This window comes from Oncorhynchus masou, chromosome 16 (assembly GCF_036934945.1).
Source record: "Oncorhynchus masou masou isolate Uvic2021 chromosome 16, UVic_Omas_1.1, whole genome shotgun sequence".
Taxonomy (NCBI): Eukaryota; Metazoa; Chordata; class Actinopteri; order Salmoniformes; family Salmonidae; genus Oncorhynchus; species Oncorhynchus masou.
The window spans coordinates 42,966,913-42,992,974 of NC_088227.1; the positions used below are offsets into that span (position 1 = coordinate 42,966,913).

At 43.4% G+C, this 26,062-nt stretch overlaps 1 protein-coding gene across 3 annotated transcripts in view; it reads right to left on the reverse strand.

The window, feature by feature from the left end:
• The window catches only part of LOC135557973 (heme transporter FLVCR2-like), a 66,765-nt gene that overhangs the window by 19,153 nt on the left and 21,550 nt on the right, over window positions 1–26,062 (reverse strand). For all 3 annotated transcript variants that reach the window (XR_010458290.1, XM_064991719.1, XM_064991718.1), the window contains exons 3-7: window positions 23,172–23,312; window positions 21,858–21,925; window positions 20,036–20,139; window positions 15,781–15,891; window positions 9,897–10,002 (exon numbers count right to left, since the gene is read on the reverse strand). Coding sequence is in view for 2 of the 3 variants with exons in the window: in XM_064991719.1 (XP_064847791.1) it covers window positions 9,897–10,002; window positions 15,781–15,891; window positions 20,036–20,139; window positions 21,858–21,925; window positions 23,172–23,312 (530 nt within the window). In the remaining variant the exon portion in view is untranslated. The remainder of the gene's footprint in view (window positions 1–9,896; window positions 10,003–15,780; window positions 15,892–20,035; window positions 20,140–21,857; window positions 21,926–23,171; window positions 23,313–26,062) is intronic.

Consider the following 26,062-nt stretch of genomic DNA (forward strand, 5'->3'; position numbering starts at 1 on the left):
CAGTGCAGTGTGGGGTCCACTATATGGCAGTGCAGTGTGGGGTCCACTATATGGCAGTGCAGTGTGGGGTCCACTATATGGCAGTGCAGTGTGGGGTCCACTATATGGCAGTGGAGTGTGGGGTCCACTATATGGCAGTGGAGAGTGGGGTCCACTATATGGCAGTGGAGTGTGGGGTCCACTATATGGCAGTGTGGGGTCCACTATATGGCAGTGTGGGGTCCACTATATGGCAGTGTGGGGTCCACTATATGGCAGTGTGGGGTCCACTATATGGCAGTGTGGGGTCCACTATATGGCAGTGGAGTGTGGGGTCCACTATATGGCAGTGTGGGGTCCACTATGTGGCAGTGGAGTGTGGGGTCCACTATATGGGTCCACTATATGGCAGTGGAGTGTGGGGTCCACTATATGGCAGTGTGGGGTCCACTATGTGGCAGTGGAGTGTGGGGTCCACTATGTGGCAGTGAAGTGTGGGGTCCACTATGTGGCAGTGGAGTGTGGGGTCCACTATGTGGCAGTGGAGTGTGGGGTCCACTATGTGGCAGTGCAGTGTGGGGTCCACTATATGGCAGTGCAGTGTGGGGTCCACTATATGGCAGTGCAGTGTGGGGTCCACTCTGTGGCAGTGTGGGGTCCACTCTGTGGCAGTGTGGGGTCCACTCTGTGGCAGTGTGGGGTCCACTCTGTGGCAGTGTGGGGTCCACTCTGTGGCAGTGTGGGGTCCACTCTGTGGCAGTGTGGGGTCCACTCTGTGGCAGTGTGGGGTCCACTCTGTGGCAGTGTGGGGTCCACTCTGTGGCAGTGTGGGGTCCACTCTGTGGCAGTGAAGTATGGGGTCCACTATACGGCAGTGAAGTGTGGGGTCCACTATACGGCAGTGGAGTGTGGGGTCCACTATACGGCAGTGGAGTGTGGGGTCCACTATACGGCAGTGCAGTGTGGGGTCCACTATACGGCAGTGCAGTGTGGGGTCCACTATACGGCAGTGCAGTGTGGGGTCCACTATACGGCAGTGCAGTGTGGGGTCCACTATACGGCAGTGCAGTGTGGGGTCCACTATACGGCAGTGCAGTGTGGGGTCCACTATACGGCAGTGCAGTGTGGGGTCCACTATACGGCAGTGCAGTGTGGGGTCCACTATACGGCAGTGCAGTGTGGGGTCCACTATACGGCAGTGCAGTGTGGGGTCCACTATACGGCAGTGCAGTGTGGGGTCCACTATACGGCAGTGCAGTGTGGGGTCCACTATACGGCAGTGCAGTGTGGGGTCCACTATACGGCAGTGCAGTGTGGGGTCCACTATACGGCAGTGCAGTGTGGGGTCCACTATACGGCAGTGCAGTGTGGGGTCCACTATACGGCAGTGCAGTGTGGGGTCCACTATACGGCAGTGCAGTGTGGGGTCCACTATACGGCAGTGCAGTGTGGGGTCCACTATACGGCAGTGCAGTGTGGGGTCCACTATACGGCAGTGCAGTGTGGGGTCCACTATACGGCAGTGCAGTGTGGGGTCCACTATACGGCAGTGCAGTGTGGGGTCCACTATACGGCAGTGCAGTGTGGGGTCCACTATACGGCAGTGCAGTGTGGGGTCCACTATACGGCAGTGCAGTGTGGGGTCCACTATACGGCAGTGCAGTGTGGGGTCCACTATACGGCAGTGCAGTGTGGGGTCCACTATACGGCAGTGCAGTGTGGGGTCCACTATACGGCAGTGCAGTGTGGGGTCCACTATACGGCAGTGCAGTGTGGGGTCCACTATACGGCAGTGGAGTGTGGGGTCCACTATACGGCAGTGCAGTGTGGGGTCCACTATACGGCAGTGCAGTGTGGGGTCCACTATACGGCAGTGCAGTGTGGGGTCCACTATACGGCAGTGCAGTGTGGGGTCCACTATACGGCAGTGCAGTGTGGGGTCCACTATACGGCAGTGCAGTGTGGGGTCCACTATACGGCAGTGCAGTGTGGGGTCCACTATACGGCAGTGGAGTGTGGGGTCCACTATACGGCAGGGGAGTGTGGGGTCCACTATATGGCAGTGTGGGGTCCACTATATGGCAGTGTGGGGTCCACTATATGGCAGTGTGGGGTCCACTATATGGCAGTGTGGGGTCCACTATATGGCAGTGTGGGGTCCACTATATGGCAGTGTGGGGTCCACTATATGGCAGTGTGGGGTCCACTATATGGCAGTGTGGGGTCCACTATATGGCAGTGTGGGGTCCACTATATGGCAGTGTGGGGTCCACTATATGGCAGAGAAAAACTCCAAACAACGTATGCAGAGTGGAATGACAATTCCCTTAATATCCCAAAAAAAGAGCCACCAAATTGTATAATTTTTAAACTACTGACCCCCACTCCTACCATTGAAACTCAGTCCTCAAAATGTCAAGAGGTGACCATAGAGAAGAGTCATCTGGCTCCGAGGCTCGGTTCACTAACCGCTACCAATCCAACAAAGTCACAGAACAGCACTCAAATCATAAAATATCACCTATTGGAAAGACAAAAACAAAACAACAAGTCAACGTCAATGCTATTAGTCTCTAAACAGACAGTACATGGTGGCAGACTATCTGACCACCGTGGCTGATAGAAAACAGAGAAACAACAACAAAATGTAGACTCATTGAGCACAACCTGGCCATAGAAACCATCCATCACAGACAGATCTGGCAACCCAGAGAGGACAGCCTGGCCATAGACACCATCCATCACAGACAAATCTGGCAACCCAGAGAAGACAGCCTGGCCATAGACACCATCCATCACAGACAGATCTGGCAACCCAGAGAAGACAGCATGGCCATAGAAACCATCCATCACAGACAGATCTGGCAACCCAGAGAAGACAACCTGGCCATAGAAACCATCCATCACAGACAGATCTGGCAACCCAGAGAGGACAGCCTGGCCATAGAAACCATCCATCACAGACAGATCTGGCAACCCAGAGAGGACAGGCTGGCCATAGAAACCATCCATCACAGACAGATCTGGCAACCCAGAGAGGACAGCCTGGCCATAGACACCGTCCGTTACAGACAGATCTGGCAACCCAGAGAGGACAGCCTAGCCATAGAAACCATCCATCACAGACAGATCTGGCAACCCAGAGAGGACAGGCTGGCCATAGAAACCATCCATCACAGACAGATCTGGCAACCCAGAGAGGACAGCCTGGCCATAGACACCATCCATCACAGACAGATCAGGTTGTGCTCACTCTAACCCTCAGAGAGGTCCTGACAGAGGTGTACTTTCTCCTACAATGACAGAACGATGCAGACTTACAGGCAATTTTCTTTGCTAAAATGTTCAAATACAAAAATGTTGAAACTAAAAACAGAAAAGGAAAAAAAAAATATATGTATTTGGAGAAAAACACCTTGGTGCAAAATATGTAGCTTCCTACCACACCCGTTGGGACAGCCAGTGGAACAACCAACCAGACCAATGCTACCCGTGTCCATTTCATCATTGTCCTCATGCATGTCTTATGTGGTAACACTATCCATGTCAATAAAGCCTTTTGAATTTGAATGGCAAGGAGGTACAGAGAGCGAGACAGAGCGCACGAGACCGAGAGCGAGACCGAGAGCGAGAAAGCGACAGAGCGAGAGCGAGAAAGCGACAGAGCGAGAGCGAGAAAGCGACAGAGCGAGAAAGCGACAGAGCGAGAAAGCGACAGAGCGAGAGCGAGAAAGCGACAGAGCGAGAGAAAGCGGCAGAGCGAGAGAAAGCGACAGAGCGAGAGAAAGCGACAGAGCGAGAGACGAGAGAAAGCGACAGACCGAGAGAGAGAAGTTTCGGAATTCAGAGCAACAGGAGAGATTGTGATTAAATATGTTTAATAATATAATATTTGTCTAATATTGAGTTAACTCAATAGGAACTACCCGAACCAAGCTCGCCATCTTTATTTGGGGGATTTGTGTGTATCGTTTTGTATTGTTTGGTACTACTGCACTGTTGGAGCTATAAGGAAACATATGCATTTCCCTGCACCTCTGATAGCATCTGCAAAATATGTTTAAGTGACCGATAAAATTTGATGTCAAAGTGCTTTATAGACAGATTCATATCAGATCCAGGGGGTGAGCTCTACTACTGACAGACTGATTCAGATTCAATAGATGCCAGGATGCTGCCTTGTATGCCGTTTCATATAGAAAGGCTCCTTGCAGACGGCCTATAAAAAGGTCTCACCCTAACATACCAGCCTCTGAGGCAGTTGTTGAATCTGATCAAGCCTGTCAGAAATGGAGTTCACCCAACTCTGTAAATATTATCCATAAAACTTGAAGTGTCCCTTAGTTATACACAAGCTAACAAGAAGACCCAGCTAACTAGCTAGCTTGTCCAAGTAAAGTGACACGGTATAGTCATAATGCTTCATGACGGTGTCATAGCGTTATATATATATATATAAATAACTACTTAGCTATTTAAAATGAAGGGGGAAAAAAACATGACTAAAGAATTAATTACAACAAAGGATTTAAGAAACCAAACTTCTCGTCAGGAAAAAACTGTTTTGAAAAACATTTAGGTTTTTGAAAGGCAATATGTAGGTGTCATAGCCAGCCATTAAATACAATATCCGTCACAACAGATTTAAATAAATTTAATATATGTCATTAAATATATGACAAGTTATGTCAATGCTTATGACATGGTTTTGACTGTCATAAAAAAAGTTGACACTGGGGTACCCAGATCGTAATTAGATTTCATGTTGCTAAAACACAGTCAGTTCCACTTTATCTGCATCAAAACAAATTACAAATGACACTTCGTCTTACATGTAAGGCAAGACGTACACAAGGCGTGTACTAATAAATAAAGAACTTTGAGGGGGGATACATAGTAAGTGCAAGTTACATCGAAAATTGGAACGACTAAATATGATCACAATAAGGCAATAAGAAAACACATTTTTGTACAGTTATCAAAGTAAACATTCACATAAGACATTAACAATAATTGGCTTTTAAAATTTAAATTACTTCTGTACATACATTCCACTGGGCCTGCAGCCTAATACAGGAAGAGTCATAATGGGAACAGATGAAAAGCTTGCAGGGGAGGCTAAATGACCAGTGACAATCTGAGCTACTGGGTGGAGACTAGGAGTCCCTTTAGTGCCTGTCCCCTCGGCCATTTAGACCGTTCCCTCGCCCATACCCGGTCGCGAACCAGGGACCCTCTGCACACGTCAACAACAGTCACCCACGAAACATCGTTACCCATCGCTCCACAAAAGCCGCGGCCCTTGCAGAGCAAGGGGAACTACTACTTCAAGGTCTCAGAGCAAGTGACGTCACCGATTGAAACGCTATTTAGCGCGAACACCGCTAACTAAGCTAGCCGTTTCACATCCGTTACACCGGTGTCTGCAGTAAGTCACACTCACCTCACTGGAGTACCACAACAGCGTCTCAAAAAGCATCTCATTTTTCAAGCGAAGGTCTTTTAAGGGACGCCTTAAGGGTTAGGCTTCAGTCTTAGCCTACATTCATTCTTTCAAATCAACAGCCAGCAGGCTTATCTAGCTAATTATATGGGTATCATACATACATTTTACTGGTAAAATAGCAATCCTGCAGCAGCCCTGTCTTGTGGCTGGCTAGCTAGCTAGCTACTGTAGCTAGCTACAAATCGATTCAGACACTAGCCAATTCATTTTAGCTCTTCGCTAATACAAATGACAAATGCTCTTCAAATTGACAATTTCATTTTGTACAGTTATCAAGGTAAACATTTACATAGAAAAGAGCTAAATCAAGTTGCTAACTAACGTTACCTTGCCTCGTTTTGGCTTACTGTCTACTCTGCTTATGAGTCTGAAATGTACTGATCTTGTAAAATCAGGGGGGGAAAAGACTAATTACCAAAAAAAGTGTATACAGTTTAACTTAATATGTTGTCCTGATCTCAATAACAAAGCTATCAAAGTTGTGAGAAACCTTTCAGTTCCAGCGGAGGCGAGGCGCCTCCCAGTGGCAATATTCACTTTCAGTTCTTGCACTAAAGCTCAAAATTAAACTGACAATCCGTCGCCTCAATAATATTGGTCGCCAAGGAGGTTCTTTTTTCATGTCAACTTTTATGTGCCTTAATAACAAACTTGTATGTAAATCTGTAAATAGAAATAAATTGTTAAATTACGAGACAAGTTGGTTTAGCCAGAGAAAAAGTCAGCAACCTTCCCGCTAGCCATGATTGGCTAAGATAATGAGTGGGCTGGACATGCTGAGAGATGAGTTTTGATTTGTCTGCCATATAGCACGCTTCTACCTATTTGAGCTGGTCTGTGTGTAATCCTGTCTAGTGCAGCTTTTTTTAAAGAAGATGTTTCATGTATTAAAACTGCATAAACCTAATGTCAAGTTAAAGTGTAAAAGCTGGCTGGCCCGTTAGCTAACATTATGTTTATGCTCTCCACTCTCTGGAGGACTGAGTTTTGAAATCATTGGAATTTGAGTATGATAGCTAAGGAAATAGAGAAAACACCTTTCTCTGGATTACATCTTCAAACTAAGGGCAACCATGGCATCCGACAGGAGATGCATTCAACCATGATGTATATGGGTAAGAGTCTAGCTAGCTAGCTAGCTACATTTTCAGATGTTACATGTTTCTAATTTTGACAGAAAGTGGTGTCATTTCAAGTAAAAGTACTGTTACCTAGCTAACGTTAGCTGGCTGGCTCGCTAGCTAAAAATTGTGTAAAATCTTATTCCTCTTATCTCAGACACATTGCTTGACAAGTTATAACCGATTGTTGTTCGCTTGCCAACATTGAAACTGGTTGGTTAGCTACCTGCAGATTCATGCAGGGTAGTAACGTCATGAGTTGGTATTGTGGTTCATTGTTTAACTAGCTAGTTAGCTACATGTCTTAACAAAAGACTCCACTATGCAAGTATCCATTTCAATAGAACATCACCGCTACAACAACTGTTGATAGACTTACTAGCTGGTAAATTCGCTCTGGCCATCTACTCCAATTTCAGACCACGGGTAAGATAAGTCGAGCTAGCTACATTTTCAGATATGACACGTTTCTAATTTTGACAAAGTATTTTAATTTCAAGTTAAAGAGTACTGTTAGCTAGCTAGCTTACGTTAGCATTGAACCTGGATGGTTAGAAACATGCAGATTCATGCAGCGTAGTAACATCATGAGTTGGGATTATGGTTCACGTTTACCTAGCTACATGTCTTAACAAAAGCGCAGAATAACTCATGAATTTACGAACATGCAACATCCGTTGAATATGGCCGGTGTCAGTAAACTGAACACGAACTGCTCTGAATTTACAAACTGACAGCACAGTTGCAGTCACCAATGCCCTGGATAACATAAACAGCCTAACCAGCTCTGGAAGGGTGTGAACGATGCTGAATGGGTGGGGCTAACGCTTAAGAGGGTGTGAACGATGCTGAATGGGTGTAGTAGACAAAGGGCTCTCAAATAGCAGTACCAAAACAATCAAAGGCCATTTTTATCAACTTTGAAAGCAAAATTACTTTCCCTCAACTGAAGTGTATGATAACATTTTGTAGCTCTGAGTCTACTTTTATCCAATGTAAAAAACACAATTTCAAATGTTGCTACGGTCAGTCACATGCTCTTCACATTATCAAGGGTACCACTTTTTCAAATTGGAAACTTTATACAGCAATTTGAAAAGAATGGTAGTCAAAGACACCATTGAGTAACAAAGACAACACCAATTCTGTCAACTGCTCGCAGAATCTCACCAATTTGTGCCTCCTTCAAATTGGGCAGATGCAGCGAACTTGACAGAATTGTCAGATATGAGTTGAGTGGAACATAGCTAGTTCATCCAGTGGCCACCGTATTTAGAAGGATGAAATGTAGCTAGCTAGTATGGCGGCTCACACTGGCCATGCAGTATCCAATCCAACTAGCTAACCGTGGACGCCAAAAGACCCAGCTATCGAGACTTGGGAGCTCATGGGCTCACAGGCTACATTAGCCAACTGGTTAGACATGATTACACCACAGGCAACTAGTTCATTTTCAGACAAATATGTTCAAGTTAGTTTAGGAGGTTAACTATTACTGAAATGTAGCTTATTTCTGGTTACGACACCTACATAAAAGTGTCAAAACCCAGAAAACCTACCACACAAAGCAAAACATTCAATTACACCATAGCCTACCAGTCAACAGTATGTTTGTCATACATAATTCAGAATGTATTCATACCCCTTCCCTTTTTCCACATGTTGTTATGTTAAAGCCTTTTTCAAAAATTGATAAATTAAATATTTCCGTCAATCTACACACAATACCCCATTATGACAAAGTGAAAACAGGTTTTAAAAATGTTTGCTAATTTATTAAAAATAAAACAAAAAATACCTTATTCACATTAGTATTTAGACCCTTTGCTATGACACTCGAAATTGAGCTCAGGTGAATCCTGCTACCATTGATCATCCTTGAGATGTTTCTACAACTTGGAGTCCACCTCGAGTAAATTCAATTGACTGGACATGATTTGGAAAGGCACACACCTGTCCATATAAAGTCCCACAGTTGACTGTGCATATCAGAGCAAAAACCAAGCCATGAGGTCGAAGGAATTGTCCGTAGAGCTCCGAGACAGGATTGTGTCGAGGCACAGATCTGGGGAAGGGTACAAAAAAAAGCTTGCAGCATTGAAGGTCCCCAAGAACACAGTGGCCTCCATCATTCTTAAATGGAAGAAGTTTGGAACCACTAAGACTCTCCCTAGAGCTGGCCACCCGGCCAAACTGAGCAATCGAGGGAGAAGGGCCTTGGTCAGGGAGGTGACTGAGAAACCAATGGTTACTCTGACAGAGCTCTAGAGTTCCTCTGTGGTGATGGGAGAATCTTCCAGAAGGACAACAACCTCTGCAGCACTCCACCAATCAGGCATTTATGGTAGACTGGCCAGACGAATGCCACTCCTCAGTAAAAAAGGCACAAGGCAGCCTACTTGGAGTCTGCCAAACAGTACCTAAAGACTCTGACCATAAGAAACAAGATTCTCTGGTCTGATGAAACCAAGACTGAACTCTTTGGCCTGAATGCCAAGCGTCACATCTGGAGGAAACCTGGCACCATCCCTACAGTGAAGCATGGTGGTGGCAGCATCATGCATTGGGGATGTCTAGGAGACTGGGAGACTAGTCAGGATTGAGGGAAAGAGGAACAGAGCCAAATACAGAGATATCCTTGATGAAAACCTTCTCCAGAGCACTCAAGACCTCAGACTGGGGCGAAGGTTCACTTCCAACAGGACAACGACCCTAAGCACACAGCCAAGACAACGCAAGAGTGGCTTCGGGAAAGGTCTCAACGTCCTTGAGCGGCCCAGCAAGAGCAGACTTGAACCCGATCAAACATCTCTGGAGAGACCTGAAAATAGCTGTGCAGCGACACTCCCCATCCAACCTGACAGAGCTTGAGAGGATCTGCAGAGAACAAATGGGAGAAACTCACCAAATACAGGTGTGCCAAGCTTGTAGCGTCACACCCAAGACGACTCCAGGCTGTAATCGCTGCCAAAAGGTGCTTCAACAACGTACTGAGTAAAGGGTGTGAATACTTATGTAAATGTGGTATTTCACTTTAAAATATAAATTATCGAACATTAAAAAAAAATAAAAACATGTGCTTTGTCATTATGGGATATTGTTTGTAGATTGGTGAAGGAAAAAAAAAAGAGTAATTTAATCCATTTTAGAATAAGACTACAGTAACAAAATAAGGAAAAAGTCAAGGTCTGAATATTCTCAGAATGCAATGCATTTCCATGGATACCAAAAGCTTTGATCTGCCCACAGCAGCTGTGTGTGTGTGTGTGTGTGTGTGTGTGTGTGTTCACCTGTGCAGAGCAGTTGAGCAGGCCAGAAGAGGTTCCTTCACACTCGGGGTAGGTCAGCTCCACTCCAAACTCAAAGCCCAGGGGCAGGTAGCCTGTCATGAAGAACCTACACACACACACACACACACAATGTATAATGAAGCGCTATATAGACAGATGTAAATATTATAACACTTATTAGAGCTTTATGTACAGTACCAGTCAAAAGTTTGGACACACCTACTCATTCAAGGGTTTTTCTTAATTTGTACTATTTTCTACATTGTAGAATAATAGTGAAGACATCAATGCCATGAAATAACACATATGGAATCATGTAACCAAAAAAAAGTGTTAAACGAATCAAAATATATTGAGTTTACTGGATGTATAGTTCAAATGTATGCAGATGATAGTGATATATGTGCATGCAAAGAGCAAATAAGCTGCACAAGAACTCACTACTGTAATGGTCCAGGTTACAAAGTGGCTCAGTGACTCACTACTGTAATGGTCCAGGTTACAAAGTGGCTCAAGTGACTCGTGTTTGCATCTCAATGTGGAAGAAAAAAAACTGTTTGCATGTTCTTCACAAAGAGGGCAACAGATGCTACTGAGCCAGATGTCTGTGTCAGGGGAGAAGCTCCAGGTGGTACCTGATTTTTAAGTACCTTGGCATCATAATTGATTCCAACCTCTTAAAAAGCATGTGAAAAAGGTCATTCAGATAACCAAATTCGACCTAGCAAATTGCCAATTTATACGAAAATTGTTTGACTACAGAGGTAGCAAAACAGTACTTCAAATCTAGGATATTCCCCCACTTAACATACTGCTTGACTAGTTGGGCCCAAGCTTGCTGTACAAAATTAAAACCTATTCAGTCTGTCTACAAACAGGCTCTCAAAGTGCTTGACAGGAAGCCCTATAGCCATCATCACTGTTACATCCTCAAGAATGCGTGAGCTCCTGAGTTGGGAAAATCTTGTGCAATACACCAACGCATGTCTTGTGTTCAAGATCCTAAATGGCCTGGCTCCTCCCCCTCCACTCTGTGTTAAACAGGAAACCCAAACATATGGCAGCAGATCCACAAGGTCTGTCATGAGAGGTGACTGTATAGTTCCCTTAAGTAAATCCACTTTATCTGTGAGAGCTTCCCATGTCTAGAATACACTGCTATCAGACACACACAACTGCACCACATATCACACTTTCACAAAATGTATGAAGACATGGCTAAAGGTCAATCAGATTTGTGATCATAATCCCTAGCTGTGTGTTGCCACTTTCCATGTTGTCTGTAGCTTGTGAGGTGTGGAAACACTTTCATGAATTTTGTCTTGCTGCTTTTTGTTCTGTGTTACTCTGTCTTGCTTGTCCCATGTTGCTCTGCGTGTGCTCACTGCTCAATGATTGTCTATTTTGTAATTGTTTTTAATGACCTTCCCAGGGCCTGCGGTTGAAAATTAGCCGGCTGGCTAAAACCGGCAATTACTGAAACGTTGATTAATGTGCACACAGTCACTCTAAAAATAAAATAAACTCAAAATATATTTTATTTGAGATTCTTCAAAGTAGCCACCCTTTGCCTTGATGACAGCTTTGCACACTCTTGGCATTCTCTCAACCATCTTCACCTGGAATGCTTTTCCAACAGTCTTGAAGGAGTTCCCACATATGCTGAGCACTTGAGGGTGCTTTTCCGTCACTTCACGGTCCAACTCATCCCAAACTATCTGAATTGGGTTGAGGTAGGGTGGTGATTGTGGAGGGCAGGTCATCTGATGCAGCACTCAATCACTCTCCTTCTTGGTCAAATAGCCCTTATGAACCTGGAGGTGTGTTTTGGGTCACCTACTCTGCATCCCACTAAGACACGGCAGTTGGAAGAAAAGAAACAAATCTCCAATTTGTACTCCAGACCAAAAGGAAAGTTTTCCACCAGTCCATTGCTCGTGTTTCTTGGTCCAAGCAAGTCTCTTCTTACTGGTGTCCTTTAGTTGTGGTTTCTTTGCAGAAATTCAACCATGAAGGCCCGATTCTGAACAGTTTATGCTGATGAGTCTGTTACTTGAAGCATTTATTTGGGCTGCAATCTGAGGTGCAGTTAACTCTGGGTCTTCCTTTCCTGTGGCGGTCCTCATGAGAGCTAGTTTCATCATAGCGCTTGATGATTTTTGCAACTGCACTGCAAAGTTAATGAAATTTTCCAGATTAAGACATGAAAGTCAGTCAAAAGTAATGGACTGTTCTTGCTTTAATATGGACTTGGTCATTCACCAAAGAGGGTTATCTTCTGTATACCAACCCTACCTTGTCACATCACAACTGATTGGCTCAAACACATTGAGAAGGAAAGAGATTACACAAATTAACTTTCGACAAGGCACACCTGTTAATTGAAATGCATTCCAGGTGACTACCTCATGAAGCTGGTTGAGAGAATGCCAAGAGTGTGAAAAGCTGTCATCAAGGCAAAGGGTGGCTACTTTAAAGAATCTCAAATATATTTGGATTTGTTTAACACTTTATTGGTTACTACGTGATTCCATAGTGTTGATGTCTTCACTCTTACTCTACAATGTAGAACATAAAGAAACGTTTGACTGGCAATTTATGTATCCTGTTTTTTTGGTATTTAGAATTAATATTTTCCTGACCAAGATGTCAGCTGTTTCAGTCCTGTTGCTAGGATGCTAATGTCCACTCGTGTTCTATTTCATTCAGTGGTTGTCACACAGATTCAACAAGGAGACACACGTCACAAAAATGCAATAGAACGGGACATAATGACTGGGGAACACCTCAATCATTATCAGAATAGCCTGGGTTGACAGACAGCTTTAGGACTTCATAAATTAATACTTTCTACTCTGTCGCAAGTCGCTGTACATTCATAGCTAAATATCATAATGACAAGTCTTGCCCCTCCTGCATAATTTATAGAACAGGGGTTGCATCTTAGGTGTTGAGAGAGAGAGAGAGCAAGAGAGAGAGAAAGAGAGGGGGGGGTTAAGAGATTTTATATTTATTCAGAGGAAACCAGAGACCAGGGGTTCAAGGGAGCCTAGAGGTTAGAGCGTTGGGCCATGTCTTTCAGCTAGTTCGAATCCGAGCTGACAAGTTAAAAATCTGTTGTTCTGCCCATGAAGGCAGTTAACCCACTGTTCCTAGGCCGTCATTGTAAATAAGAATTTGTTCTTAACCGACTTGCCTCGTTAAAAAAAAAAACACAAAAAAAAAACAAATATTTTAAAAATGGTACCCTGAGAACACAAATTCAAAATGATCAATAAAAAAAAGGTAACTAAAAATGACAGAATCAACACTACAGCTTCAAACCCCACAAATACAATTATTTGCATTCAATCCAAACAGTTGAAATTCTCATTAAAAATTAATTCAACATTAAAGTCCTAAACTGCCCTACATGCACCTGAGAGTCAAGGAGTTTTGTAGGCTATTCCAAAAATGTGTTGCACTAAAACTGAAGTTGGATTTACCTAGATGGGAAGATACTCATGGAACCTCCAGAGTTAACCATCCCTGTGAACGGTTTTGGCGTCTCATTTAAAAATAAAAAAAAACAGCAAAGTGAGGTAGGTCAGAAGCTTGTGTAGTAGAGTTTTGAGTGAGTAGTAGAGTGAGTAATGAAGTGATCTACGGGACTTTAAGTGAGGACCAGCCAACCTTTTGATAAAAGATGCAGTGATGCGTATTGAAACGGTCACCTGGGATAAAGTGAAGGGCGCTATGGTAGACGACATCCAATGGTTTAAGAGTAGTGGCTGTTGCATTCTGGTAAACGGTGTCACCATAGTCAAGTCTGCCTCCTGCTGTTTAGGGAGAAGCATAATCTCTTTCTATAAAATAAGCCTCGTTTAAATCTCAGCTTCTTAACTAGTTCATTCGTATATTTTTTAAAAAGTCTAATTATTGGCAATCCAAAAGTCCAGATATGTATAGGTGGGAACCTGCTCAATGAAAGAAACATCCAATACATAAATGTGTAATATTTAATCTGAAATATTTATACTAAAACAAAATGGGAAAAAGAGTTAAAGAGTTAAGGACTTTCTGCAAGTGGACAAAATCTGATTGCAGCAACAAATGGCATCGCCTGGTCAGCCATAGGGGCAAAAAGCATACAGATGAATGTTATAGGTTTTTGCAGATAAATAAATTTGTCAAAATAAATAGTAAAAGAGTACAGGTCCCAAAATCGACCCCTTTGGGATACCTTTAGTAATAGAGGTAACTTCACACCATCAGAAAGCACACATTGCGTCCTGTCTGAGAGACAGTAAGACATCTATTTCTCAAATGTCTGAAGGACTGCCCGTCAGAGGTAGAATCAGTTCATCTAGCCCAAGCTAAGTTTCCATGAACTCATTCGGACAATTCATGCATGAACCACAGGCTATACATGTCCTTTGCCCTTAATATTTTAAAATGGGGCTTATCTACAACAGAGTTGGTAAAACAAAACAGAAAGGTAAAACATTTAAGGGCCTGATCCGAATCAAAGATCGAGGGACACAACCTCCCAATTATACAACCACAGGAAATGTTCATTGAAAGTTTAGAAATTTCTCTTCGCAATAACGACACAATTTCGGTAGCTTAGTATCTCTAATGCAGGCAATGGGACAACGGTCCCTGAGCTCATTAGCAAAGAGTCCGTTGACTGTGTACTTATGGAGGGGGGGGGTGTTAGAGTGATATGCAAAAAGAGTAGATGTCTCATGGTGTTTCATGCGACGAGCAATCCCGTATCCGGGATCCTATTTATAGCCTCAAGCTCATTAGCATAACGCAACGTTAACTATTAATGAAAATCGCAAATGAAATGAAATAAATATATTTGCTCTCAAGCTTAGACTTTTGTTAACAACACTGTCATCTCAGATTTTCAAAATATGCTTTTCAACCATAGCTACACAAGCATTTGTGTAAGAGTATTGATAGATAACATAGCTATAAGCCTAGAATTCAGCCAGCAACATTTTCACAAAAACAAGAAAAGCATTCAAATAAAATCATTTACCTTTGAAGAACTTCAGATGTTTTCAATGAGGAGACTCAGATAGCAAATGTTCAGTTTTTCAAAAAATATTATTTGTGTAGGACAAATCACTCCGTTTTGTACATCACGTTTGGCTACCAAAAAGAATACGAAAATTCAGTCACCAAAACAGCAAACTTTTTTCCAAATTAACTCCATAATATCGATTGAAACATGGCAAACGTTGTTTAGAATCAATCCTCAAGGTGTTTTTCACATATCTCTTCATTGATATATCGTTTGTGGAAGTCTGCTTTCTCCTCTGAATCACATGTAAAAACACTTGCAGCTGAAGTTTACGCACCAATTTCGACACAGGACACCGGGCGGACACCTGGTAAATGTGGTCTCTTATGGTCAATGATATGATATGGTCTTCCAATGATATGCCTACAAATACTTCACAATGCTGCAGACACCTTGGGGAAACGGCAGAAATTGTAGACTCGTTCAGGGAGCATTCATAGCCATATAAGGAGACATTGGAAAACAGCGCTTCAAAAATTTCGCTCATTTCCTGTTTGAAGTTTCATCTTGGTTTCGCCTGAAGCATCAGTTCTGTGGCACTCACAGATAATATCTTTGCAGTTTTGGAAACGTCAGAGTTCTTTCCAAAGCTGTCAATTATATGCATAGTCGAGCATCTTTTTGTGACAAAATATCTGGTTTAAAACGGGAACGTTTTTTTATCCAAAAATTAAATACTGCCCCTAGAGTTCCAAGAGGTTAAGTTGGGGCAGCTTGGTTTAGTTATCAGTCGAGTTAAATTTAGCTCAATACAAATATATATTTGAGTCTCTGATACTGGCGAGACACAGAGAGAGAGAGAGGTCTTACCCCAGAGCTCCAGCGGTGAGGAAGACTACCCAGAGATGACCCAGACTGAGGGTGAAGGCGTAGACCAACATCCCTACGAAGGACATGAGGTAGACCGTCAGGGTAGTCTGTCTGAAAGACACAATCAATTCAGTCATGGTCTGGGAAACACAGAGACATTACACACAATTCACAGATATCCTAGAGACAAATCAAATCCATGCTGACTTTTTTTATTTCACCTTTATTTAACCAGGTAGGCTAGTTGAGAACAAGTTGTCATTTACAACTGCAATCTGGCCAAGATAAAGCAAAGCAGTGTGACACATGGAATAAACAAGCGTACAGTCAATAACACAATAGAAAAAAAATGTCTATATACAGTGTGTACAAATGGCGTGAGGAGGGAAGGTAATAAAATAGGCCATAGTAGCGAAGTAATTACAATTTAGCAAATTAACACTGGAGTGATAGATGAGCAGATGGTGATGTGCAAGTAGAAATACTGGTGTGCAAAAGAGCTGAAAAGTAAATAAAAACAATATGGGGATGAGGTAGGTAGACTGGGTGGGCTATTTACAGATGGGCAATGTACAGCTGCAGCGATCGGTGAGCTGCTCAGACATATCCTAGAGACAAATCCAATACACATCGATGTGATCCAAATCACATGACAGTTGTGGATTAATACCATGTCAGTTACAGAGTCGCGATGAACAACTGAATAAAATAGATCCTGTTAGCTCCATGCATTCTATTTCCATCTGCAACGTCCAGAGAGAGAGAGAGTTCCACTTTCCTGAATATACACATGTATGTCTTTACACCACCAACCAATGAAGTGGGAGTGAACAACACCTAGGGATGTCTCTATTTGCTGAGAGGATCAAGTGGGAGTGAACAACACCTAGGGATGTCTCTATTTGCTGAGAGGATAAAGTGGGAGTGAACAACACCTAGGGATGTCTCTATTTGCTGAGAGGATCAAGTGGGAGTGAACAACACCTAGGGATGTCTCTATTTGCTGAGAGGATCAAGTGGACAACACCTAGGGATGTCTCTATTTGCTGAGAGGATAAAGTGGGAGTGGACAACACCTAGGGATGTCTCTATTTGCTGAGAGGATCAAGTGGGAGTGAACAACACCTAGGGATGTCTCTATTTGCTGAGAGGATAAAGCGGGAGTGAACAACACCTAGGGATGTCTATTTGCTGAGAGGATAAAGCGGGAGTGAACAACACCTAGGGATGTCTATTTGCTGAGAGGATAAAGCGGGAGTGGGGCAGGAACAAGGTCAAGTAAACCAACTATGTTGGTGAGACTTATTTTAATTTTATTAATATATTTCGGGCTACCCTACACATAGAAAATGTCAAATTGGATGACATTTTTAGGGTTGCAAAATCGCGGTAACTCTCAAAATTAGCTGAAATTGCAGTTGGTAGATTTACGGAATAATGAAGGAATATTCAGGAAAACGGGATTCCTCCAACCAGGATTTATGAGGGGGGGAAAAATGAATTTGGGGAAAGTTACTGGCATTTTGCAACCCTACTTACAGTATATGTGGTTTACATTTGTTCTGAAACTAGGGTCGTAAAGCTTGGTATTCATATGTCTCCAGCTTTAACATCCCAGCTGGAGGCCAGACAGAGACAGGAACTTAAAAAAAAGGAGAATGCCGGTAACATTGTCCTAATAAACTGAATCTGTTGTCACGATGGCCAGGTTCAGATGAGGACATCAAGCAAGTATAAAACATTCTCCCTCTATCCATCATAGACATAATTAAATAAATAAATATACTTTTTTTTAAGTCGCATTCTCAGCCGAACCACGGCGCTAAACGGGAATTACGGAGCCCTCGATACAGATCCCTGCAGTCTACAGAAAGCTCGTCAACGCTTACAGCCAGAATACAGGTGACATCTGTACTGTAGTAGAAACTATTACTGCACCTTGTGTTCTCATATCTCGTACGTCTGTAACTACGTACTCATCTCTCACGGTTCTTCCTCTTCTGCAGGTATCCTTTACAGCACCAGTGTGGAATCCACCACTTCACTTACTATCATCACTATACTGGGCAAAGGTTCTCATGCATCACGGTTTAAGAACGGGCAAAGACTTGTAACTATTGCTGGTTATTATGAAAATGGCCAGCTTAAGGAGATTTGAATAGTACACGTCACTGTACAATGTAAGGACGTGACGACACGTGTTACATGGTAAACATTCTTCCTGAACTAGCGACCATGTGCTGAATGGGTTCACAGGAGTAGCAAGGGACTGGACGACAAAACCTCAAATCACATTTTATTTGTCACATGCAACAGGTGAAATGCTTACATACAATCCCTTAACACAACAAAGCAAGTTTAAGTGTTAAGTAACATTTTCACTAAATAAACTAACGTAAAAAAAAAATAAGACCTTGGACCCCTGAGGGGGTTCTCTGAACTCATGGCCAGTGACCCCATGGAATCAGAGGTTAGGGGTCAGGGGTTTCAGAGAGATAAACAGGCTGCACCTGGACAAACAGAGCTGGGCCCTGTTCTGTCCCAAGCACACAGCAGGAAACAGAGGGACAAACATCAACATGAAAAAACATGAAACTACACCAGCCAAGAAGAATACAAAAATCTAACAATACAAACCAACATCCTACACAGTCAGGGAGCCAGTCTGACAATACAAACCAACATCCTACAGTCAGGGAGCCAGACTGACAATACAAACCAACATCCTACACAGTCAGGGAGCCAGTCTGACAATACAAACCAACATCCTACACAGTCAGGGAGCCTGTCTGACAATACAAACCAACATCCTACACAGTCAGGGAGCCAGACTGACAATACAAACCAACATCTTACACAGTCAGGGAGCCAGTCTGACAATACAAACCAACATCTTACACAGTCAGGGAGCCAGTCTGACAATACAAACCAACATCCTACACAGTCAGGGAGCCAGACTGACAATACAAACCAACATCCTACACAGTCAGGGAGCCAGACTGACAATACAAACCAACATCCTACACAGTCAGGGAGCCAGACTGACAATACAAACCAACATCCTACACAGTCAGGGAGCCAGACTGACAATACAAACCAACATCCTACACAGTCAGGGAGCCAGACTGACAATACAAACCAACATCCTACAGTCAGGGAGCCAGTCTGACAATACAAACCAACATCCTACAGTCAGGGAGCCAGTCTGACAATACAAACCAACATCCTACAGTCAGGGAGCCAGACTGACAATACAAACAAACATCCTACACAGTCAAGGAGCCAGTCTGACAATACAAACCAACATCCTACACAGTCAAGGAGCCAGTCTGACAATACAAAACAACATCCTACAGTCAGGGAGCCAGTCTGACAATACAAACCAACATCCTACACAGTCAAGGAGCCTGTCTGACAATACAAACCAACATCCTACAGTCAGGGAGCCAGTCTGACAATACAAACCAACATCCTACAGTCAGGGAGCCAGTCTGACAATACAAATCAACATCCTACACAGTCAAGGAGCCAGTCTGACAATACAAATCAACATCCTACACAGTCAAGGAGCCAGTCTGACAATACAAACCAACATCCTACAGTCAGGGAGCCAGTCTGACAATACAAACCAACATCCTACACAGTCAGGGAGCCAGTCTGACAATACAAACCAACATCCTACACAGTCAAGGAGCCAGTCTGACAATACAAACCAACATCCTACAGTCAAGGGATACAGAAGTCTTCAACACAGCCAGCCAACCAACTTGAAAGGATAAAACACGAACAGTACAAGAACTGGAGACAAAAGCGTCTCACACAAGTCATTGGTGGAAAAAGATGCAGTGAGTTTCTTTCCCAGTGGGCAACACTAGCTGTGATGACATCATAACCGGATTCTTTCACTGGATTGGCTCAAAGCAACTCGACCAACTTCGTGTATCTCCGTTCCACCTTCATTCCACCTTTTACATTACATTTAAGTAATTTAGCAGACGCTGTTATCCAGAGCGACTTACAAATTGGTGAATTCACCTTCTGACATCCAGTGGAACAGCCACTTACAATAGTGCATCTAAATCATTTAAGGGGGGGGGGGGGGTGAGAAGGATTACTTATCCTTCATTCCACCTTCATTCCACCTTCATTCCACCTTCATTCCACCTTCATTCCACCTTCATTCCACCTTCATTCTGAATGATTTTGATGTGTTGTGACCCATGTAAAATTATAATTTAAAATTTCCTGGACTTACTTGTATGTTTTGGTTCTGTCCAACCAGATGCCACAGATCAGTGAACCCACCATGCCAGCGATAATGATGGTGAGACCTATCCTCCCTGCATTCAACTCTTCACCCTGTGGGTCAGGACAGACAGGGGAGACCAGGGTTAGTGTGTGTGTGTTGGCTCATATTTTATTTTATTTTTTAAACATTTTGCACCGTTGGCAGTAGGTGCACTTGATTCAACAGGCCTAGTGCCGGGAAGGTAAAGTGTTCCCATTTTGAACCATGTGTCTGAAGGTAGAACTCCACCTACCCAGCAGGCCCAGAGAGCAAATCAAGTGCACCTATAGGCCTACCGCTGGCCGATCAGATCGTGTCTGCACATTTTCCTCGAGCCAGGCGCACGTCAAATAAAAACTCACAGCAAAGTTGAAAACATTTAAAACCATGACTAGAGAGAGACTCAACAAATATAGCAAAGAGCTGATGTTTTTATAAGTTCATGTTTAAGCCCCAGCCACCTGGCGACAACCCCCTAAACCCCAGCCACAACACTCTTTAGGTAAGGGTGAATAACACGCCCATTGTTGTATTCTAGAATGTTTGGATTGTTAACCAAATAACACGCCCATTGTTGTATTCTAGAATGTTTGTATTGTTAACCAAATAACACGCCCATTGTTGCATTCTAGAATGTTTGGATTGTTAACCAAATAACACGCCCATTGTTGTATTCTAGAATGTTTGGATTGTTAACCAAATAACACGGCCAATGTTGTAGTGTTGTCAATGTGTTTCAGTGCCCACATACTGCAGTGTAGGACTTACAGGGTAATGTACAGGGTAGTGTAGGACTTACAGGGTAATGTACAGGGTAGTGTAGGACTTACAGGGTAATGTACAGGGTAGTGTAGGACTTACAGGGTAATGTACAGGGTAGTGTAGGACTTACAGGGTAGTGTAGGACTTACAGGGTAGTGTAGGACTTACAGGGTAGTGTAGGACTTACAGGGTAGTGTAGGACTTACAGGGTAGTGTAGGACTTACAGAGTAATGTACAGGGTAATGTAGGACTTACAGGGTAGTGTAGGACTTACAGGGTAGTGTACAGGGTAGTGTAGGACTTACAGGGTAGTGTAGGACTTACAGGGTAGTGTACAGGGTAATGTAGGACTTACAGGGTAGTGTAGGACTTACAGGGTAGTGTACAGGGTAGTGTAGGACTTACAGGGTAGTGTAGGACTTACAGGGTAGTGTAGGACTTACAGGGTAGTGTAGGACTTACAGGGTAATGTAGGACTTACAGGGTAGTGTAGGACTTACAGGGTAGTGTAGGACTTACAGGGTAGTGTAGGACTTACAGGGTAGTGTAGGACTTACAGGGTAATGTAGGACTTACAGGGTAGTGTAGGACTTACAGGGTAGTGTAGGACTTACAGGGTAGTGTAGGACTTACAGGGTAGTGTAGGACTTACAGGGTAATGTAGGACTTACAGGGTAGTGTAGGACTTACAGGGTAATGTACAGGGTAGTGTAGGACTTACAGGGTAATGTACAGGGTAGTGTAGGACTTACAGGGTAGTGTACAGGGTAATGTAGGACTTACAGGGTAGTGTAGGACTTACAGGGTAATGTACAGGGTAGTGTAGGACTTACAGGGTAGTGTACAGGGTAATGTAGGACTTACAGGGTAATGTACAGGGTAGTGTAGGACTTACAGGGTAATGTAGGACTTACAGGGTAATGTACAGGGTAGTGTAGGACTTACAGGGTAATGTACAGGGTAGTGTAGGACTTACAGGGTAGTGTACAGGGTAATGTAGGACTTACAGGGTAATGTAGGACTTACAGGGTAATGCTCGATGATCATGCGGTTCAGTAGCGTGCCCACAGCATAGAAGCAGCCCACATTCAGTCCTGTTGGTGAGAGAAAAAGTAAGTGAGGCAGAGTCAACAGGGACTTTCAGGGAGCTTTCTGAGAGCACCCACAGCAACAGTTATACTACTACTGTGGACTCCACCCACAGCAACAGTTATACTACTACTGTGGACTCCACCCACAGCAGCAGTTATACTACTACTGTGGACTCCACCCACAGCAGCAGTTATACTACTACTGTGGACTCCACCCACAGCAGTTATACTACTACTGTGGACTCCACCCACAGCAACAGTTATACTACTACTGTGGACTTCACCCACAGCAGCAGTCATACTACTACTGTGGACTCCACCCACAGCAACAGTTATACTACTACTGTGGACTCCACCCACAGCAGTGTATTCTACTACTGTGGACATCACCCACAGCAACAGTTATACTACTACTGTGGACTTCACCCACAGCAACAGTTATACTACTACTGTGGACTTCACCCACAGCAGCAGTTATACTACTACTGTGGACTCCACCCACAGCAACAGTTATACTACTACTGTGGACTCCACCCACAGCAACAGTTATACTACTACTGTGGACTTCACCCACAGCAGTGTATTCTACTACTGTGGACTTCACCCACAGCAGTTCATTCTTAACTGGTTGTTGCCATCTTATTTCAGTTCTCCCGGTACTTTCCAGATGTAAACTACAGTGCTTCCATTAATATATATGAGACCAATAAGTTGTTGTTTTAAACAAAGAGAAACATAAATACATTGTTTTACTCATTGACATGCGACCGTAACATTTCCTTGTGGATCTGGGGACAGCCAATGACATCCTAGCAGGCATAGAGTCCTTTCCTATAGGACAACACATTAATGGTGCACCTGTGATGCAGTGTGGGATATATGGGCACATTGCTGAGGTGCAGGTAGCCTAGCGTTGGGCCAGTAACCAAAAGGTTGTTGGTTCGAATCTCTGAGCCAACTTGGTGGAAAAATCTATGGATGTGCCCTTGAGCAAGGCACTTAATCCAAATTGCTCTGGATAAGTGTCTGCCAAATGACAAAAATGTAGTTTGCTGGGTAACTGTAGGTCAGGTGGAACAGGTAACACTGGCAGACAGTTCACAACTAGCCTGCCTACTTGAAACATAATACCCGAGACATGACAGTTATGTTTTCACGTTATCCTTCCTGGCTATGATGAATGCATAACCAGGACAGCCCTGGACAGCTCAGCTCAGATCAGTAGTGACACAAGGGGTTAAGTACTGACCATATGTGAGGATGAGGAGGAGGAAGGGTTTGTTTCGGAGCAGCCTGAGGATGGAGGCGGTGTAGGAGTACTGTTCTGGAGAGATACAGCGAGCTGTGGCCTGGGCCTGGGTGGGAGGGAGCTCCGGACGCTCCTGGAACACTGAGAGAGAGAGAGTTAGGAGACATCAGTAACAGAGTCAAAAGAACGGGACATTTATGAATGAATCAGAGTGGGTTATACAGAGAAGATGCAGAGAGCATTGATTTAGAGAGAGAGAGAGCCTATACACTTGTGCCTATATACAGGTTGAAAATGGCAGACTGGGACACTGATAAGTGCCTAAATTGGAACGCAGCGGCTGTACAACATGCTAAACATGCTGTCAAAGCTCAGGATCTGTCCTTCTCAGGTTTAGCTAGTCATGTCGGCTACAGAACAGGCTTTAGAATTATGCCCGCCAAACCCAGATGAAGATTTATAAAAAAAAAAAAAAAATTGACAGCTTTTGGATTTCATAAACATTAACTGTGTAAAAGTGGGGATGCAGGGTTGTGTTCCAAACAAAACAACTACAAGTGTACAAGTGTGCTTGTTCTAGTTCCTCAACGGCACAGAGAGGATATAAAAAATAAAAATAAATAATTTTTAAACACCTTGAAGGATATTCTTCGAGTCATAAAAGTGCATTGAAATTACTTAGGAACTGTGCACACTTTGAAGAGGTGTGGCCACTTGGGAAACACCAGTTCGACCTCTCACTCAAACCCATGTCATTTACTGGTATGATGTTGCACCTCCTCCAAATGCCCCATGGATATTTCTTATCATGTACGAAGAGTATTTTCAGATTTTCTTTCAGTAAATGTAAGATGCAGGTAGAAAACAGTGTAATGTTTGTTTTCAGTCTCGTCAGGTGACTTAGTCGTCACCTTTGTGTCCTGTATCATGTTTATGTATTTCCATCATTTGTCCTTCAAGAAAACTTTCAGATTTAGCCTTATCCATACAGGCCAATTCCCATCAGAGTAAGGGATTCAGCGCAGCTTCACATAGCCTTTAAACAAGGGCTGTCCAACCCTCTTCCTGGAGATCTACTGTCCTGGGGGTTTTCAGTCCAACCCTCTTCCTGGAGATCTTGAGGACAGTAGATCTCCAGGAAGAGGGTTGGACTGAAAACCTACAGGACAGTAGATCTCCAGGAAGAGAGTTGGACTGAAAACCCACAGGACAGTAGATCTCCAAGAAGAGGGCTGGACTGAACCCACAGGACAGTAGATCTCCAAGAAGAGGGCTGGACTGAAAACCCACAGGACAGTAGATCTCCAGGAAGAGGGATGGGCAGCCCTGGCCTAGAGGCTATTGTCTGAACATACAAATATTGTAAGGTGTTTAACAGGTTTTCCCTCAGTGTTGTAATTGGTGCTTTCCACACTCCGATACAGTGTCGACCTGTCATTCAGAGCCTGTTTTGAGCCCCAGATGTTGAGCTAAAATAAAATAGTTGGCCTGTTTCACATGTCCTTTTGGCCTTAATTCATGTCACATATCAGTGTGCAAACAATGTGGAAGGAAAAAAATCCTTGAGTTATTAAAGCTGCAAACATGGCCTCTGAGTGAGGCAGCTCCAAAATGCAGGTGTTTCAGCCTCTCTCAGTGCTTTCTGTGGTGGAGGTGCAGCCAGCGAAAGCACATAGCACAGGTGTTGGTAATCTTCTCTAGTTGCGCCGTGATTGGCTCAGTGTTCTGTCACTCATGGGCACACTACAATCGCCACAGTCTGCATCATCAAATCAGGTCAACAATCTACTGTCAAATCTTTCTCAATCCTTGTCTCTTTTCCAAGCTAAACAGGATAAACACCCACCCACCTTGGGCCAGAAAAAGTTGAATACAAAGGCCATTCTGTCAATCCAGCATGAATTTATCCAGACAATTCCAGACTTTGATGACCAAGTTTGCCCACAAAAGACCGCTGTACCACCTTCTGTTCAAGTGAGCAACGCACAACAATGGGGGAGTCCAAAAAAATATATATAAATTATGTAATATGCCAGGGAGATATGTACAGTGCATTCAGAAAGTATTCAGACCCCTTGACTTTTCCACATTTTGTTACAGCCTTTTTCTAAAATGATTAAATTATTTTTTTTCTCAATACACAATGACAAAGCAAAAAACTTTTTTAGCCATTTTTGCTAATTTATTTAGACCCTTTTGCTATGAGACTCAAAATTGAGCTCAGGTGCATCATGTTTCCATTGATCAACTTGATTGGAGCCCACCTGTGGAAAATTCAATTGATTGGACATGAGTTGGAAAGGCACACACCTGTCTATATAAGATCTTACAGTTGACACTTGATACGGAAATGTGTTTTAATAAATGATTCGAATATTACACTCTTGAAACCATAAGTCTGAAACCATGTGATTGTATGAAATTAATTTGAACAATTGGATTATTATAATGCATGTATGTAAGTGTTAGAATCATTTTGATTTTTATAATACTGTGTGTGGTTTTAGTCAGTGGAATAATAATATATACACTGGAGTGTAGTTCTTAGTCAGAATCAACGTTTTGGGAACAATGTGTCTAGTATTTTGATAACAGACGGTCTCTGTCTGAGCCAGATTAGAGGCTGACCTTGGCTGGGACACTGAGTACTGCCCAGTCCCAGGTCTCTCCCTATCTTAGGGGAGGGCAGGAAGACGCTATTCAAGGACGCCCCTAGTCTCGATTGGCGGGCGGATTTGGTGATTTGTGTGGATGTATGTGTGTCACTATAAAATTGAAGATCTTTGTACTGTGCACGTCAGAACCTTCCGGGAATAAACATTTAACTTTGGTAGACTGGGCCTCTGTCTGTTCTCATTTCTATCAGTATCTTACAAATCCTGATATAACAG